Here is a 20,670-nt window from a genome sequence, read left to right on the forward strand (position 1 = left end):
TCCAAAAGTGCTTCTCACTTTCATGTCAAGCTTTTGAGATATACAATGTATACTTTCTTCATTATAGATATAAAAAAAATGTAACATTTGTATGTATGTAAATAAGACGAAGATGGAATGTGTTATAATTGGAATGACGTCATTAACGGCGCCACGCAATGCATTCTGGGAAAATGCATATGCAAAACAGGTCGATTTAACACGCCCAGAACGTCTACCGGCAACACGTTTCATTTGCATTTGTGTTATTTTTCGGAACAACACGATTAACAGTTGAGCTCCGTAATTTAGAGCTGGTCCACAAAAATCGGCGTATAAATGACGGCAATCGTTTTTAACTCATTCACTCGCCGCCATTTCGCAATCCCGTTCGCTCCTCGGCTGTTTGACTGGATTTTGACTGATTTTGCAAGGCCCACAGAATATTGTGTTAGCTGTACCAAAAGAAAGATTAAAGTCTCTTCTTTCATCAGGAAAAAAAAAAAGTATGTTTCTATCTGTTTCCGTTTTGCAGCAATTAGCATTAGAAGAGAGCTAAGTTTCATCAGTTTTCACAAATCTATTTAAAATTGGAAGTAATTGAGCTTTTTTTCTCGATGGCCCTGGTTGATCTCCTTTGCTCTGCTGCCACCTGCTGGCCGTTTGTGTAATAACTACCATTTCTGCAACCGTTCTTTGCAGTTGAGAGGCTGCATCAAAGCCTTCTGTATGCTCGAGCATGAAAAAAAACAAAAAAAAAAACGTATAAATACGTCTTTGGGACACTTAAAACATAAAAAAACAAAACGTATTTACACGTTATTGGGAGCAAATGAGTTAAGTTATATACCATTATTTTACCGATGCGGCCCACTTGGTAACAAATTTTCCTGTGAGCTAACATGAGTTTGACACCCCTGATTTAGAGTCTTCAATGAAATTTGAACCGTCTGAGATATAAAACTGCCGAAGCACCAGGCGAGCATGCAAACTGGACCTCACAAGCTCATAATTGGGAGTCAAGACGTGCCAAACCACAACACGTCGTGGCACTCTGCATTCACATCCTTTACATTGGGGCATTTACCCATCTTAAAAAGCGCAACGCGGGCTCGGCTATGGAAAGCTGCGCTTTGAAAAAGCAGTCAAACCGCAGTGCAGCATCCAAGAACAGAAGCAGATATTTAAAGTGACTAATGCGGACATATCATATTTTCAAGCACTTCCAAACGGAATATCATTTTTGCTCCTGCAGCAACCCATCTGACTTTTTTTTTTTTTTTTTGTCCTCACTTTGTCTTCCTCCAGCGTCTTCTTTGCACTCATTTATCCTTCCTATACAGCAGCATATGCTACACGCTCTCCGCTTATTTCAATGGAAATGTGGCGCGCGCTGCATTACTCATGACCCGCCAAACTTTTTTAATAGTCCGCGCGAGTTAACGGATGGCTCCGGCTCGAGACGTTTTCGCCCTCATTTTTCGCCCCGCGTGAGGAACGACCAGTGTTGCCACAGTTACCTTGAAAAAGTAACTTAGTTACTTTACTGATTACTTGGTTTTAAAAGTAACTAAATTGCGTTAATGATGACTTGATTTTAAAAGTAAGTTAGATTAAAAGTTATTTTTTTAGTTACTTTCAGCAGCTGCCGATAACACCATCTCAACATAAAAATAATGCGTTCCAAATACTTTATTGAAAGTGCGTTTTTAACATGAAAATAAAGTTTTTTTTTTAATGAAAAACAAAATAGGCAGTCTCTCTTGACTTCTTGTAACGTAAATACTTTTTATAAAAGAAAAAAGAAAAATCTATCCAGGTTGAAAATGAAAATCCCCTTAACTCATTCACTCCCAAAAACGTATTTATACGTTTTTTAGTTTAGAGTTTTTGTATGAAGGCTTTCATGCAGTTTCTGACCTGAAGTGGTCGCTTAAAGCGATGATACTTAGTACAAAAAAAAAAGAAAAAAGAAAAAAGAAAGCCAGCAGGTGGCAAGTATAAGAGATCAACCAGGTCCATGTTGCAACAAGCTCTTTTTCCCAGTATTTTCAACATTTTTGTGAATAATGATGAAACTTAGCTAATTGCTACAAAACATAAAAACAGATAAAAAATATACCGTCTTTTTTTTTTTTTTTTTTTTTCCCTGATGAAAGAAGAGACACATTTTTCTTTTGGTAGGTTCCATGTTTTGATAGCAATAGATCATGAAAATGGCTGGGAGTGAATGAGTTAATTAATCCCTCTATTGTTTGTTCCGCTATTCCAATGTGTCCACTTGAGTGGACCTTGTGCATGCTGAAAACGTGACTTGTCCGACTGGCGAGAGGGCGGAGACGACGTCATCCCAGAATGCTTCACGGACCAGTTGAGGATGGAAATAAATGATTTTTTACCACTTTTATGGTCCATAATGTATACTTTTTTTGTTGCCTATTGGTTAATAAAACTAGTAGTAAAAAGTATGATCACTTTTGTTTTGAATGTGCAAACCATTGACGACCAGACCGTGGCTGAATTCGGTGTGGTGATCAATGACTTCCGCCTCATCTTGGTAGTTAGCGGCAGTTGTTTGCGACTGTTACAACAGTGAGATATTTTTGCCTTCTTCATGAAAACGTGGAGTAACGCATTGATTCTCTGGACAGTAACTTTAATCAGACCACTTTGTAGAATAAAGTGACGCGTTAGACTACTCGTTACTTTGAAAAGCAGTTTTTTTGGAGTAACGCGTTACCGGCAACACTGGTAACGACATCGACGGCGCCTTTAACAACTAAGAGAAGGAAAATGAGATGAAAACTTAAGTTTCTCATCTCTCTGTCCATCACGCACGTGCGGATTTGGTGGGACGCGTCGTTGGTGCGTTCAACGGTGACTATACTGGTGAGTTACAGCGCCAACGAGAACTTGAACGCGCAGCAGACAGATGGCAAGAACACAATGACGAGCGCGTAATTCATAGCAAACGCGCACGCGGGAGTGAAAGTTCGCAAGCAACTCGGCGTCATTCTGTACAGTGACATTCGGGGGTGACAGACATGCGCAGAGAATCGAAGTGGGAGGTTAGGAAGTGCGCGGCGGAGATAAGAGGAAAAAAAAAATGGAAATGCAAATGTTACGACGAAGATAACGAGCAGCCGTCAATCCGCCATCAGCAAATGATGCTTGGCCGCTTCCATAAATCTTTTTTTTTTTTTTTTTTTTTTACGAGTAAAATAGATCTTTTTTTTTTCCCCAACAGCAGTTTTATTAAAGCCATTTTGAGGACTTTGTAAAAGTTTGCATTTAACAGCGCTGCACTTACATGTTGCACTGCCCATTGATTAGAAAAACAAACAAAACAAAAACGTAGTTGACGTCATTTAACGTTTATGGAGTCATACATCGTGATTTTATGAATCATGATTAAACGTTTTTGGCAGTCAAAGAGTTAACTCATTTGCTCCCAATAACGTGTAAATATGTTTTTTTTATGTTGTACGTGTCCCAAAGACGTATTTATACGTTTTTTGTTGTTGTTTTTTTGTTGGTTTTTTTTAATGCTAGAGCAGAGCAAAGGAGATCAACCAGGGCCATCTAGAAAAAAAAAGCTCAATTACTTACAATTTGAAATAGATTTGTGAAAACTGATGAAACTTAGCTCTCTTCTAATGCTAATTGCTGCAAAACGGAAACAGATAGAAACATTTTTTTTTTCCTGATGAAAGAAGAGACTTTAATGTTTCTTTTGATAGGTTGCATGCTTTTATAGCAATTGAACACAATATTCTGTGGGCCTTGTAAAATCAGTCAAAATCCAGCAAAACAGCCGGGAGTGAAATGTGAAAATGGCGGCGAGTGAATGAGTTAAGGTTCTGGGGTGGCTTTAATTTTTTTTTTTTTTTTTTTTTTTGTATAACTGCATGATTATCCTGTTATTACTTGGAATTTGTCCATTGGACACTACTCTGATTACTATTTTTCATCGAAACTACGGTTTGGTACTTTGTTAGTCAAAATGGCAAAAGTAAGTCGTAACAACACAACCTCTTGCTCAATGAGTTTGGAATCAAAGTGAGACGATGAAAAGTGCAATAGACGTCTTACGTGTCCAACTTCCCAATTTTCCCACCCAAAAGACTTCTTCCAAGCAATCGATCGCCATCGTTTTTCCGTGCTGGAGTTCCACAACAGCAGCTTCTGCGCTGCAATTACTCTCAAAGAGGGTTGGCAGCGGTGGAGGTGGTGGGTGGGGAAGGTCAAACCTCTGGAGAGAACCACCTGTTTGGTCTGCAGTCAATCTTCAACTCAACCCCCACTTTTCGTCTATTGGTGTCATCCTTCTTCACTCAACAACTCCACCGCCCACTCTCACCTAACAAAACCGCTCACTCTTGGAATGAGGACGCCTCAATCCAGTAGTTGACACTCTTTGTTTGTTTGTTTGTTTTCTTTGTTTTGGAAAGTGGAGTGGGGGGAATAAACAGAAGGAACAATCAACTTGGATAGTTAAGTTAATTTGGTTGGGGAGGAACTGATTAACTCATTTGCTACCAAAAACATATAAATATCTTCTATTTTAAATGTTTTAAGTGTCCCAAAGACGTATTTATACGTTTTTTGTTTTGTTTTTGTTTTTCATGCTAGGGCATACAGAAGGCTTTGATGCAGCCTCTAAACAGCAGAGAACGGTTGAAGCAATGGTAGTTATTACAAAAACGGCCAGCAGGTGGCATTAGAGTATACAAGATCAACCAGGGCCATGTTGCAAACAAGCTGATTTACCCCCAATTCTAAACAGATTTGTGAATAATGCTTAAACTTAACTATATCCTAATGCTAATTGATGCAATAAAGAAACCGATAGAAATAGACTTTTTTTTTTCCTAATGAAAGAAGAGACTTTAATCTTTCTTTTGGTAGGTTGCATGCTTTTATAGCAATTAAACACAATATTCTGTGGGCCTTGCAAATTCAGTCAAAATCCAGTAAAATAGCAACAGGGGGTTGCTGGGAGTGAGTTTTTTTTGTTTTTTGTTGTTGTTTTTTTGCCAGCCCAAAACTGATACAAGTAGTGGATCAGTCCATTTTTGACCCAACATTTTTTTTTTTTTTTTCCTCCCAAGTGTACTACGCCCCATTCTGATTTGGGTTTTGCTCAATTTTGAACCCGGGATTGTTTTGTTCTCCCTCAAATGTACCAATGCTACTACTATTGCTAAACCACAAAAAGCAGTTTTAGCTAGTGCAGGTATACCTAATAAAGTGTCCAGCAAGTGTATTCTGCGGCGCTGACGTTCTTTCCTGCAGGGTAAAGCGAAGACCAGATCCAATGTGACACCCACCTGCCCGCTAGTCTTTGCTCACATGCTGAACACGAGTGGCGGCGGTGGCACGCACATGCTTCTTGCGTGCGTGAATATGTGCATACAAAAGAGTCGGTCGCACAGGGGAGGGGGGTGTCACAGTTTCTCCTCAGTGCCTTTGCAAAAGCCTCTGGCAGATGAATAATTTAAAGTCTGAGAGGGGCCGCCAGCGCCACTGTACGGCAAAAAAAAAAAAAAAAAAACTGCTGACAGAAGAGGCAAAGCCATGTTTTAAAGGTCATCAAAATATTGCATCATGAATTTTATTAACCACTTAACGCAATCTTCAACTGTTACATGCGCTATCATAAACAAAGTATTTCTTAAAAAAACGGAAAAAAAAAACACGTTTTTACCATCTTCAAAAATGATCTAATTGCCTTTTAAAGGGCAAAGAACCATATTTGGTAGCCTCCAAACCTATTGCAAGGCAGCTAAATCATGTGATTTCTCGCAGGCATCACTGAGCACTCGCAACAATAATAAGAATAAAGCAAAAGCTATAATTAATTGCACATCCATCCCTTTCCTTTACTGCTTATTCTCACTCGGGTTACAAGTCAACAGGAGTCTACCCAGGCTGATTTTGTGCATACAAACAATCAATCACACTCATGTTCACCCTTACGGACAATTTAGTCTTTAATTAGCCCACATGCTTGTGACGCATATGCGTGACGTCGCTCCCGCAGCAATTTGAAAGCACGCACCGATTTTTTATGACTTTTTTTTTTTCACTCACTCACCCACAGAAGCTTACGTGTGTGAATGAGTGAGCGAAGAAAAAAAATAAATCCGTGCGTGCTTTCAAATTGCCACGGGAGTGACGTCACGCAGCTGACACGTTCGCCCGGCCCCGTTTGCGACACCCCCCCCCCCCCCCCCCCCAATCTGCGATTGGCTGGAGGGGTGCAAACACTGTCTTTCCACAGAAACGTCCCGCTGTTTACAAAACAAACACAAAATGGCAAAATACAGGCTGGGGAGGTGGGGGGTTTCGGACGAAATTACCACAAAAGGTTAACAAAAACACAGATGTGTAGACTGAGAGAAAGTTAAAGTGTGTACATCCTGTATTTCAAAAGTGCATTTTCATGAGTGAATCCGGCAGACAGCCACTTTAACTCATTTGCTCCCAATAACATGTAAATACGTTTTTTTTAATGTTGTAAGTGTCCCAAAGACATATTTATACGTTGTTGTTTTTTTTATGCTCGAGCATACAGAAGGCTTTGATGCAGCCTCTCAACTGCAAAGAACGGTTGCAGAAATGGTAGTTATTACACAAACGGCCAGCAGGTGGCAGCAGAGCAAAGGAGATCAACCAGGACATGTAGAAAAAAAGCTCAATTACTTACAATTTTAAATAGATTTGTGAAAACTGATTAAACTTAGCTCTCTTCTAATTCTAATTGCTGCAAAACGGAAACGGATACGGAAACGGAAACTGATTTTTTTTCCTGATGAAAGAAGAGATTTTAATCTTTCTTTTGGTAGGTTCCATGTTTTTATAGCAATAGAACACAATATTCTGTGGGCCTCGCAAAATCAGTCAAAATCCAGTAAAACGGCCGCGGGCGAACGGGATTGCGAAATGTGAAAATGGCGGCGACTGAATGAGTTAAAGGTGAATGAGAACCGACGTCCCAGAAAGTCTCATACAAAAATGTCACGCTCGTTCGCTGACCCCTCAAATGACACCACGCGACGGACACGCCATCTGCACGGGACGTTTGTCTTCAAGAGTAAGCGTACTTCCGCATGTTAGGCTGTGAAAAACTCAGGTCAGACAGACAAATGGCACCTCTTTGGCAGAGGTGATAAAAAGATGGGGGGGGGAAAAAGCAGGTGAAATCCGAAACTAAGGATGTGGTATTTGTCAGAAAGGTGAAAAACATGGGGGGGGGGGAAAAGCATGAGGGAGGAAGAGATGACGATAAGATCCTCATTATCAGGTCCAGCTCCATTCGTCTCCTCCCTTTGCTTTTGTTCCTTTTCCATGCACGATCCGTGCCCGTCAATAAGCTCCCTTCCGCTCGCCCCTCCCACGTACGTCCACAATCAAATTAGTGTCAAAATGGAGGTGGGTGTTGCGTGCTCGGGCGTATTTGAGGAGGAGGAGGAGGTGTGGAGTGGTGGTGGTGTTGGTGTTCAGTGAGGCCCGCTCTCAAAAAACCCTCAACCTGGATTGTCTATCGCTCCCTCACACACACGCATACACATGCTTGAAGGCTATTTCAAGCATCTGAGGTGGTTGCTAGGTGCTGCCCAAGTAATGATGGGAATAATCAGCCTCTTAGGCTTTGTAATGACGGCTCAGAGGAAGCCATCATTTGCATCAGCTGGGGAAAAAACAAACCAAAAAAAACGTAGCTCAACACTAGCAAGGGCAAAACTTATCAAAATGTGAGAAAACTGTGCGTAAATTCCTTGCGAAGTAAAGTAAATGGTAATATAATAACAACAAAAACCACTGAGACCTCGGCTCGGATACCATCGGAAAAATATTTTTGTTCTCCACTCTGAAACTCCGAAAAGTCTGAGCAAGATTGGCTCACTTTTCACAGTCCTTAGTGTGTCATTTCTTTCATAATTAGTGCCAAGAAGTGTTTTTCAGGAAAAAAAAAAATAGTTCTAGTAATTATGATTTTACGACTGCATTAGTGTAGGTTAGTGACTAATTATGCACAAATTTGGATTATGTTTGCCTACACAGAAACAGAAATCCGACACCAAGCATTCCCTCGACTTCCACTTAAAACAACAAATCACGATTCATTTTGTTTTCAAGATTCACAAGAAGAATTAAATTTTTCGAAAATTCAAATTTAAAATTTATATTCAATTGTTTTGTTTTTTCCTTTAAAATAAAAAAGCAATGAAAGGAAACAGAAAGAAGCAAAACTTGTAATATCTGCCCCTAATCAACACAAAATAAATGACAGTCAATCAAGTAACAAATAACGATTAAACAAAATAATTCAACAGCATGACCTTGTGGTAAATATTTTTTTTTCACAGTAATTGAGATTTTATACATTTAAAAAAAATACAAATACCTGTAAGATGGGCTTTCTAAATTATTTTAAGGCGGTTAAACTCCATCACTAAATTTTAAAGTTTTTAGTTGTTTAAATATTGATTCATGTGGTCTCTGTATCCACATCCAAACATGACACGAATAACACATTTCTGTCAAAGAAAAATGGGTTGGCTATACAATATCTTTTTTTACAATATTATGATCTTTTTTTAAATATCGCCAACACCCCCACAATATCGTATCGTGACCTTCATATTGTGATAATATCGTATCGTGATGTTTGGATATCGTTACATCCCTAATAAGCAGTAAGCACAATTTAGTCAATACGAATCTGGCAGTCAAACGTGAGACCGTCGCTTCAAAAGTTCTTTTTACTCATGTCACACATAACAGGAAAAACATTTCCGACATCACACAATGCCGCACACGCACGCACGCACGCGTGTGCACTTTCATCCATTGACAGAAAGGCCGATTAAATGGGAGAGGATTATATTATATTTGGGGCCAGGTGCTCAAATGAATTGCTCCCGCCCACCCCCGCCGCCTTCCAGAAAAATAAATAGAATGAAACCTCGGGAAGTGACATATTGTCAGATCCTGTCTGCACACATCACTGAGTATTGTCTCTAATCTTTCGCTTTTGCTATTGTCTGTCTCCGCCCCCCTCTCTGACTCCAGGCCTTGTCGGCTACACGCTACACTGTGTGGACTACATGTGCTAATTTGTGGTTAAATGGGGTCTCTGCTAGTCATGACAGGTACTGTTGTAGTCATTAGTTACACTATATTAAAAAAAAATGAATCAGCTGCTACATTAAATACTGTATCTAGTGATATAACCAATATCCAAGATAGAAAACTGAAGTACTAATAATCAATATTGTATCTCTAATTTTACTATTACTTATACTTGAATTGGACTTCCAAAAAATCGTCTGCTGCCTTCTTAAAGGAACCAGTATGCCGGTTTCACTCGGGAAAATGCACTTTTTAAATACAGGATGTACATACTTTAACTTTCTCCCAGTCAACACATCTGGGTTTATGTTAATCTTTGGTGGGGATTTTGTCCTAACCAGCCTGTATTTTGCCATTTTGTGTTTGTTTTGTAAACAGCGGGACGTTTCTGTGGAAAGACAGTGTTTACAACCCTCCAGCCAATCGCAGAGCGGGGTGGGGGGGGGGGGGGGGGGGTCGGCGAACGGGGCCGGGCGAACGTGTCAGCTGTGTGACGTCACTCCCGCGGCAATTTGAAAGCACGCATGGATTTTTTATTTTTTTTCACTCACTCACTCACAGAAGCTTAGTCCCCGTCCCGCCCCCCGCTCTGCGATTGGCTGGAGGGTTGCAAACACTGTCTTTCCACAGAAACGTCCCGCTGTTTTCAAAACAAACACAAAATGGCAAAATACAGGCTTTAGGACAAAATCACCCCCGCACGTTAAGAAATGCCCAGATCTGTAAATTGAGAAGTAGTTTGTTTAAATCCTGTATTTCAAATTTCCTGAGTGAAACCGGGAGAGTGCGCCTTTAAACATATTTGGCCTTGGCGGGGGTCCGAGCGCCACGATGCAGCGATTAGCGCAAGCCCGCCTGTGATCATGTGACGTGAACGGTCGAGACAGCTAGCATGGGGATGTGCTTGAACGTTCATGTTCGCCTGTAACAGGACATGCTGTTAGCGGATGATGATGATGATGATGATGATGTAAGAATGTCACCAGAGCGTCTGGGAGCTCTGGGAACCGTGACTGGTTTTGTGAGTGCGTGTTTGTGTACCAGTGATGCTGAGCATGACTGTCTGCTCTCACAGCTTCATATCAAAATTGTCGGTGGAATCTTTCTTTCGATTCCTTCAGGCTGTCCCTCTTCTATTAGATCTTGGATCAATCGCCACGGGGGGGAGGGGGGATGCATTATTGCACCTTTAGGGGTCCAATGACTTGTCACTGGGGTGCGTTTTTGAACCCTTGATACTTGATTTTTTATTGCTGTATCTGTAACCTTTGCAGACCAGGAAAATGTACAGTTAGTAGGGGTGTTAAAAAAAATCGATTCGGCGATATATCGCGATACTACATCGCGCGATTCTCGAATCGATTCAATAATCGGCAGCATCGATTTTTTTTTATTTTTTATTTTTATTTTTTTTTAGGATTCACACCTTGAGCATGGAAGAATGTTATATGAACGGCACATTAAGCCTTAATATTTTTATTTTAATGCTGTTCAAACATGAAACAGATTACAACCTCTATAAGACTGAAATTTCAGATAAATAAATAATACATTTTCATATAAATCTTACACTCTACAAGCTTACTGATTAGTATTTTCTAAATATGAATGAAAAAAAATCGCAACAATCGACTTATAAATTCGTATCGGGATTAATCGGTATCGAATCGTGACCATTCGTATCGGGATTAATCGGTATCGAATCGAATCGTGACCTGTGAATCGTGATACGAATCGAATCGTCAGGTACTAGGCAATTCACACCCCTAACAGTTAGCATGGGTCGATTATTAATTGTATCTTGGAGGATATAATATTAGTCTAACTCCATCCTTATTGATTCCTGAATGAAACAAATTTTTGTTTTTGTCTGTGCCTTTCAAAAGCAAGCGTCAAACATCAACAGGGTCATTAGAAGACGGACAGATTCGACGTTGTGACTTGCGACCGTTGGACTTGTATGTATTCCTCAACTTTCATAAATTGTTCAATAAGGGGGTAAAACAAAGAGAGCCAAGCAGCTTCAGCCATTTGTTGTTTGCTCAAGCGTGGCTTTAATATGAGCGAGAGGAGCTCAAAACAGGAAGTGCTTGTCAAGTCTGATATATAGCTGAAACGCTTGTTTGATTTAATTATGCTCCGTCGAGTGAACCAGCGCAACAAGCACACAGGAAGTCAGCGATATTGGCAGAAAAACGTTGCGTAAACGATCATTTATTGGCAGAGGTCACTTTGTACTTTAGTATACTTATTAACAAAAATATAAACATGACACTTTTGTTTTTTGCTGCCATTTTTCATGAGACTGTCACTGTACATAAAAAGGCCATTTGTTCTCCAATATTGTCCACAAATCTAAACCTGTGTTCGTGAGCTACTTTGAGTTTAACTGTTTGACCGCCAAAAACGTTTAATAACGTTTACTAAAATCCAAATGAATGCTGCCAAAAACGTTAATTGACGTTTTTTTTTTTTTTCTTCTTCTCAATGGGCAGTGCAACATCTTGTGCAGTGCTCCTTTTGTGAATGGGTGTAAAAATCACAAAACACGCACTATGGCCAGCAGATGGCAGCATTGTATTTCTTTTCAATGTTCTGCCGGCGTATGCAATTGCAGTCAAACATGGCGGAACTCAGGAAATAGAACATATAGAACATAATAGAGCGGATGACGTGAATGATCAAAGTGTTTGTCACATTAAATCTAATTCACAGAGTGTCACTAACCAAACAAAAAAAATAGTGTTGAAGTCACTGTTGTGCAGACGATTAATATTTTCACAAGAAACTAATTTTCTTATCTTTTCAATTTTCGCTCAATGTCACTCAAATTACCTATTTTCAAATGATGATTACTAAAGAACGGAATAAGGTAGAAACATACTCTTTTTTTTCTAATAAAAGAATGGAACGCGATCTTTCATTTGGTACCCGCCATGTTTATGTAGTCAAAGTACAAAATATTCTGTTTGCCTTGAAAGACAAGTTAAAATGCTCAAAATCAGCTGGCACTGTCGGGGTTATTTTTTGGATAATGTGTGGCAGTCAGAGTTTAATCCATTCACCTTACCAAATGCTGATTCGACAACCTGATTTTTGCACTGGTGTGCCTCGGGCTGCCCACAATCAAGGCCACTCTAAAATGTGCAGTTTGACCATCTCGGCAAATGACAAAGACATCACCTGAAAACATGAAACAGCTTGTGGATGGATGGATGACTTTTTTTGCCAACACCATAATGACTCATCTCGTCCACTTGTACGACATGTAACTGTCCAACACTAATAGCGAAATTCAAGCCTTAATGCTGATTTGTTTTAGTGAGGTTCCAGCTTAATGGACTTCTATTTATAAATCGATGAGTCAGTACTCTCAAAAGAACAAATGACTTTCCAAACGCACGTGCAAAAAAAAATAAATAATAAAAAATAAAAAAGCTGAGCAAAGCGAGTTGCACTCGCTGCACAGCAGCAACATCTGTTCCATCACAACATGCAGGTCGTTGTTGCTTCAAAAAGCGTCAAGATGCAGATGTTCTCAAATGTAAATACAAACTTTCCACATTTTCCGTCTCGGCGCGCGGCACGTTTGTGTGTGCGGGATCATGTTTTGAACGGCGGCCATTTCCACTGCGATGAGAAAGCACCCCCCCTCCCCCCTCTTCAATCTCGCTTCTCATCTTGTCAGAGAAAAATCAAAGCTAACACATCACCCACTCATCAAATCATTCAACTGAGCATAACAGCGAGACTGTGGAAGGAAGAACGACTCTTTATTTCCGCTTGTCGCAGAGTGGAAACGGCGGTTGTCTTATTATATTATGGAAAATATACTTTTGAATGGATTGTATACAAATAGTTGGTCTCTGGAGTTCCTTCTCATCCATCGAATTGAAATTAAACAACCAATTCAATGTGCCCGAGTTTCTATTATTTACTGTCCCTCAGAATAATTTAGTTGTGAATTTGTCCACTAAGAAAATGTTTCTGAGTGAGCCATATAAAATCAACCAAAAGTTTTATTGCTCTTTCATTTGATCTCGGATTGTCTTCAACTTTTAAAAGGATCGTTTGGATTTTTGGACATGAATCTGTATTTCATCCTCACCTCCTGACTTGCCCCTGACAGCGTTCTGTGACACGAGTTCTGGTCCGGTGTTGGACAAGAGGAAAATATTCCGGCAAGCTGGCTGGGGTCACGGAATAAAAGCCTTTTCTAAAAACAATTTGTGTTCAAAAGAGTGACGCATTTGCATCACTAAACTCCTTTCTGAAAAAAGTCAGACGCCATTGGGCACTATTTTTCTGTTTATTCGTATCACTGCGCGTCGCCCCGCATAATGTACAAGTTGTTTGTCTTTTCGAAGGCGGAAGGATCAGCTGTCTGCAGCGCGTCGATTAGCTGTCTACTGGGCGACGCTCAGTGATACGAACGAACAGAAAAATAGTGCCCGGCGGTAATGGCGTCTGACTTTTTTCAGAAAGGAGTGTAGTGATGCAAATGCGTCACTCTTTTGACCACAAATTGTTTTTTGAAGATAAACGCTTCATTTCCGTGAGCCCAGCCAACTTGTCAATCAAATAATTTTGAATCGAAAATTGTTTGAATGGAGAATCGGAAATCGATTCTGAATCGGATCGTAGACCCAAAAATCGTAATCGAATCGTGAGACAGTCAAAGATTCCCAGCCCTAGTTTACACTATAGAAAAAATATAGCCATAAATAATGCAGTGATGCGAGTTGAGGTTCAAGTTGGCCACTTTCATTGTGATGCAGAGCATCGAGGAGGAATCGAGCACACAGAGAGAGAGAGAGAGAGAGAGAGAGAGAGAGAAGGTGTTTCCATGGGAGTACTGCTGGTTTTTTTAACACACACGCACACACACACACGTTCCCTTATCTACTGCTTGGGAGGGAGGAAGCAAACACTGGTAGCTGATTTGAAAGAGGACTTTCCCAACATCTATTTGAAGTGCAACCCAATTCAATTGGAAGGAGAACTTGCAAGTTTTGCACTTGCCGTTTGTATGATTCACAAGGAATAAGCGACGTACTCGCTTCAATTTCACGGAGAAACGCAAACTGTTCGTTAGAAATTTGTTCTTTATGATGCATATTTGGCAGAGCCCAAGATTGACAATTTTGAACTATTTCCAAACCGGTGAAGTTTTGGTGAAAAACTGCCGCAAGCTAGTGCCACCTACAGGCAAGGAGGACTCACTTAACCTCTTCCCCCTCTGCCGTCGCTCGCTTGTACTCGTCTGCGTCACCAGTACTCGAGTACTTGAAAAAAGGCTGGTATTAATTATTAATTATTAATTTAACTACATTTTACACTTGTGTGGCGACTAAACCGCTACGACGACACTTAAAACATTGACTGTACACTCTTAAGTAAAGGTTTTTTGTTTTTTCCTGATGACAGCTTGAAGCGGGAAAGGATTATTTTGCTTCTGTGTGAGCAAAATGTTTTGACATTGACTGACAGTTGGCCGGTATTATTGCACCAGTGCCGCCGCGTAGGCGCGTCATGTGGCCGTCACGTCATGTTACGTTGAGAGGAGGCACTCGTCAATGCCCCTGACGGGAACTGAGTGCATGAAGAAGGAGGAGGAGGGAGGAGGGAGGAGCAACAGCGTACAGCGTCCACGTGGACATGTGACGCCCGTCCCTCGTCGCTCTCGACACAGACAAAGCGGCAGAGGATGTGCAAGTAACCGAGAGACGACGATGATGAATAGACGGAGGAAGAGGACCGACATGCTGCGGAGCGGCCCTGGAGACGCAGCCACCAGAGAAGCAGAGAATTATGAGAGTGCAAATTCAATTACACCGGAAGGGACGCTCAGGTCTGGACCTGCAGGAAAGACAGGGCACAAGGGGGGGTGGGGTGGGGTGGGGGGGCTGCCTCGGTTTCAAAGTGTAAAGATCACAAAAACGGATGATGAAGGCGAACAAGAGAGCAAGAGTCGCATGTCAACATTCACACGCAAAATAAAAAATGAGGTGTTTGGATTGCCACTGTGACTCGTTTGCAAAGGTTCCGAACAGAATTGCATCATACCGAGATGTTTCGTTTATTGTGGCGATATTTAGCATGCAATTATGAGAGACGACAGGTGTGCCTCGTTAAGTGTCACATGTGCCAAAGAGATTTTCAGAATAATCTGCAGCAGACGGTGAATTTGGTAGCCGAGCCTACGGTGAGGACTAGACAGACATAATCATCGAAATATGTTTTTCAGGGCCGATACAGATTCTGATTATTACAATATTTGGAGCTGATATTGATTTTCATTGAAAGGAAAACATATTGGTGTCAAAAACTCTTGATTTTGTTGATATTTTTAAGAATGTTTATTGAACAACTTTTATGATTTGTAAAATTTTTACATTTTAGTGAGTAGACATCTCTGTTTTCAATTTCTAACAAAAAATTCAGGCTGGATTACTTGCTAATCTATCAACAAGTGACTTGTCGAATGGCTTCACGTCATCCTCTTTATGCAGAAAATTTGGCACTCCGCCCCGAGAGGCATTTTAGAAGACATTCATTAACAAAATACGTGTGAATAAATAAATAAGGTCTCACTTGATGATGTAAAGTTTCATTTTGAACAAGGGCAAAGTCGTCGCCCGAGATGAATGGCAGTCCACTTTTTCAACAAACTTCATTTCCCAGCTGCAGTAAACAGAAGCGTGTTTAATGGGGTGCTATTTTCAACTGGAGTTTATTCCGATGAAATTTGCGATCCCGTTTTGACCTCATGAGGGCGGGAAGATGTTCTGGACAATATCCCAGATGACTTTGGCCGTGATTCGGGCCGGTTGCGAGCCAAACGCCAGGCACATATCGACAAACAAGCGTTCACATTTACGGACAATTTAGACAAGCGGTGTCAAACGTACGGCCCGCGGGCCGGATCAGGCCCGCAAAGGGGTTTAATCCGGCCCGCGAGATGATTTTTGTAAAGTTAAAAAAAGAAATAAATAAATTGTAATGTCTGATAAATTAATCAGCCGGCCACAATCAAAATATATAAAATTTGTAATTTCACAAGCAGTCTTCAGATGAGCAATGCAATGGGAATCGTCCTTGATGTCATTATTTTACACACAAATTAGTTACAATTTGTTTAATTATTATTATTATTTTAAATCATAGACATAGACTGAGAAACGTGTTAAATACGACACAAATTCAATTACTGGTAACTACTGGTAACTGTGCCAAAAAATCAATTCATAAAAGAATCGAGATTCTCATTTATTAATCGAATCGATATTAATATCCAAAAATCAATTAACATAAAAGTGGAAAAATATATAACGCAAATATGCCTATCACGATTCATAGGTCACGATTCGATTTGATACCGATTAATCTCGATACAAATCTGTAAGTCGATTATTGAGATTTTTTTTTAAAACTCACATTTAGAAAATACTAATCAGTAAACTTGCACATGTACACTGTAAGATTTGTATGATAATTTATTTAACTGAAACCTCAGCACTATATTTAATAGGGGTGTGCCGAAAAAAATCGATTCATAATTGAGATTCTCATTTATTAATCGAATCGATATTAATATCCAAAGATCGATTTTACTTAAATTAGAAATGAAGAAGAAGGGGAAAAGGCGGTTGGAGCCCACATGCTGTTTTTGTGGGAAAAAGGCACTTACGATACAAAATTAATAAATGTTCAGTTTCATTCCAGGTAAAAATACGATTCCAAACGCTAAGTCAAAGTAAGCAAGCGTCGGCTCGACAAATTCGTGATAGAAGGTAACAAAACCATTTGCTTTAGTTGTCGTTTCAGAACGGACTGAAGCATTAATAACACCAAACAGCATTCCTTCCCTATGGGCATAAAAAGTGTAAATGGATGTTTGCATATTTAATGTAAAATTATTATCCACCTAAAACTCGCATAACCAACGTACAGTGTGTATTCCCCATATGATCCTAAGAAGAGAATCTTGTATAATCTCAATAATGAGTTCCAGGCTGCATCACCAAATCTCACAGGATGAAAATCAAGCCCATTAAAAGCAGCCACTGCATTAAATTCATCTTCATTATGAAAAATACATTTATCAATTAGCCTTTCATTTGCAATACAGTCACTATGCATCCGGTAAAACGTCTCAAATGATGAACGCCTTCTTTGGATAAAAGCACAACACTCACGTTGTATTTGAGGAAATAAAAAAGCCTAGTTGGCCACTTTTTGAGGAAATAAAACTCAAAAATTCTGTCAAGGTCTCCACTCAAATGGATGCCGACCTCAAATAAACAACTTTGCAATTGAGTAGATAAAGGTCCATAGAAAATATTTGAGGAAATATAATGCATTGGCCGGTTCCTCAAATAAATACCTTGTATGCTCTTGACATTTGATGAATAAAAGCCTCCTTAAACTAACTGAGCTAATTCCAAAGGCCTCGTCTCAAATTGACAACTCCTTCAATTAAATGCCTCGTATGCGCTCCACATTTGAAGAAGTAAAAGCCTCCTGACGCTAATGGAGGAAACGATTGCAAAGGCCTTCTCTGAAATTGATGCCTCAGTCAAATAAACACCTTGAACCTTCTGCAGTTGGCTAAATAAATGCCTCGCACCATTATTTGTGGCAATACGAGAAAAGGCTTCACTTCGCTGGATGCCACAATCAAATAAACTCTTCTGCATAAAAGCCCCCGGCAAATATTAGAGGAAACGCGAATGCCTCCTTCAGGTAAAGCTCCCAGGAACTATTTGGGAAATCGAGTAAAGGCCTCCTTTAAAATGAGTAGAATGAGCAACGCTCACTAATTGAAGATACTCGACTCAATCGGGTGCCTCATTCAAATAAATGCCTGTCAATCTCTGCAGAAAATAAATGCCTCCTTCAAATAAACATACTAGCACCGATTCCGTCAATAAAATCCCCCAGTTTACGAACGTTTCACCTCAAATTTACACCTCCGTCAAACAAACACAACGGAAGCTGCCAGAAACGACATCATGTGTCTCCTTTCAGATGGTCGCCTCCTTCAAATAAACGTCTGCTTCTCTCTTTGGATTTCAGTAAATCAAAGCTCCTGCGCACTATTTGAGGAAACACAGCCAAGACCGCCTCTCAGAATTGATGCCTCCATCAAAGACACGCCTGGTGTAGAGTTACCGCAAGCCCCCGGCCTGTATGGTTTGTATGCAATGTTTGTCTACCTTTCAAAGTCGTCATGTGGTTGCAACCTCGCGGATTCCACTGCAACAGGCTTGAGAACGGGCCTGAACCGTTTGTTGACAGTATCCAAGATGACACCAGCATTGAGACGACAATTCAAAATGAGAACAAACAGCCATAATTATCATATCAAGTGGTGTAACGTATTTATTTGGCCGGCAGAGCGCTTCTTTGAAAGGAGGCGGCGGGTTTGTCATGCAGTCCCAACCGGGGCGCCGCCATTTCTCAAAGGTCACTCGGACAACCGAGGCCGATTAGCAATGCAGATCGGGCTAAAAGGCGGTCGTGGCACTGCCTCAGACTTATTGCATTAGCAAAGGCTAGCAAGTGGCGACTAGATGACATGAGGAGGAAGCGGCAAGACATTTGTGTACGCGCGTAGCACCGAATAAGAGACGTCGCTCAAGATGAATGTAATACAAAAGGGTAAGACTGCAGCACTGAGTTCAGTGGGTGCTTGTATGTTTTCCTTCTACTGTATATAAAAAGGCCCTTTTGTGGGGCCTAGTTTGCAGCGAGAAGGCCACAAATGCAGAATGTGGGCTTGCAAAGGTTTCGACTGGAGACAATGCAAAGACTGGCTGCAAACACAAAACGTCAAAAAAAAAAAAAGTGTTCCAAGTGTGCAGCTGAAGCACACGGCGAGCTTGGTTTCTTGAAAGGGAAGAGCAAAAATGCAAATCTCCTGACATGCCCACCGGTTGCCATGGCGACCGTGAACCCACCCCCTCAAGTCCACTTGTGTGAGTTGCGCGTGCCTACCTTGCATTCCTCCATGCACGTCCGAACCGAGTACGCGTCCGTCTCGTATTTGCGCACCAGGAGCTCGAAGTCCCGGTAGTTGTCCTCCGCCTGCCGGTCGAGGAGCTGGTAAGCCCGGACGCACTCGCCGCATGCCCCCATGGCCATATCCAGGGTGCAATTCATGTCGCGTGGACTCGTAAACCCGTAAAACAAATCCAAAAGTGAGTAGGAATTACAAAAGGAAAGGTACAAATCGCTCAGGTTCACGTACGCCGACTGCGTCCCATCTCCCCCTGCGAGGCCCAGGCACACGGTGTCCGCGTCCGTGAAAGTCAAGCAGTCTTTGGACACGCTGTCCGGGTGACAGGTGTCCATCCGCCACAGAGGTTCGGTAGAATTCCCTAGAAAAATAGCATCTTGCTCTCTGGCGTGGTCAGGAGATGGTGATGATGATGATGATGGTGGTGGTGGTGGTGGTGATGATGATGATGATGATGATGGTGATGGTGGTGGCGCCGGCGGGAGCCAGTGGAGGGAGTGAGGCTGCTCGCCCGTTCCTCTCATCCCGAGCCCGCCCGAGCGCCGCTTGTCCCTGGTGCGGGCCAGCGTGGCCTCGGCGCAGAACCACAGATGATCCGAGAGCAGGACGGTGATGAAGAGCAGCGAGGCCAGCGACAGTCGCCATCTCTGGGCCCGCTCCGACTCGGTGGATGGCTTCTCGGTCCCTCGGGGTGCGAACCAGTATTTGACGCCTTCGTCATGCTGTCGACGCATCCAAGCACCCCTGCTCATATTTTAGGCGAGTGCTGCCCCGGCCGACTCCACCGCGGGGGCTGCTCTGTCTCAATACTCATTGACTTGGGCGGACTCGGCTCGGTTCTCCTCGGGGTGCCGTTGCCTCCGCCGGTGCAGGGCGCTTCCTCGATCGGCGCCCGCAGCAATCGGTGCTATTCCGCGCGGATTAAGCTTGCCGCATCCTCCGTGGCTCCCCGCGGGGGGACGTCGTCCTCTTTGACCGCATGCCGCGTCCGTCCGTCCCTTCCTTCCTTCCTTTCTCTCTTCTCCTCTGATGATGTTTCTGTTTCTGTTTCTGTTTCTGTTTCTGCTGCTGGGGCGTCTGCCGCAGATTGGGCTTTCTCTCTCTCACTGAAGTGAAGCGGCCGGCCCGCACTGCTGGCCGCTCTCGTCGCTGCCTCCAAGCCGAGCTTGAAGCCTTGAATCCCGTCTCCGGCTGGCCGTTGTCATCTTGGAGCGCGCCTAAGTTGCCGCCATGTTCGCCTGGAATCACTTTTTCGGAGAGCACAGGCTGTTTGCGTCATCTCCATCGCTGCGAGAGCTCCATCGTTGCGCAGTGGCCGAGCGGCTTATTGCCGAAATGCACACGCAGAGAGACGGGAGAGCGAGAGGGGGAGTGACGGAGGGGGTGCGGTGACGGAGGGGAAGGAGGTTGGTGTGCACACAGGTACGCATTTTTTTAAAAAAAAATCGGAGCGGGGGACAGGGGCGCTTTAAACAAATGTTTAGCTTGCCTATATATGTGTACTTTGGCAACATTTGTCCATTCAATGAAGA

General features: G+C 42.0%; 1 protein-coding gene across 1 annotated transcript in view; it reads right to left on the reverse strand.

Annotated features, from left to right (window-relative positions):
• nalf1b (NALCN channel auxiliary factor 1b) overlaps positions 1–20,486 on the reverse strand; it is a 72,672-nt gene extending 52,186 nt beyond the window's left edge. Inside the window, exon 1 of the mRNA XM_077537573.1 lies at positions 19,117–20,486. Coding sequence (XP_077393699.1) covers positions 19,117–19,890 — 774 coding nt within the window. The 5' untranslated portion in view covers positions 19,891–20,486. The remainder of the gene's footprint in view (positions 1–19,116) is intronic.
• Positions 20,487–20,670: the final 184 nt, after the last annotated feature.

This window comes from Festucalex cinctus, chromosome 11, assembly GCF_051991245.1.
Source record: "Festucalex cinctus isolate MCC-2025b chromosome 11, RoL_Fcin_1.0, whole genome shotgun sequence".
Classification (NCBI taxonomy): Eukaryota; Metazoa; Chordata; class Actinopteri; order Syngnathiformes; family Syngnathidae; genus Festucalex; species Festucalex cinctus.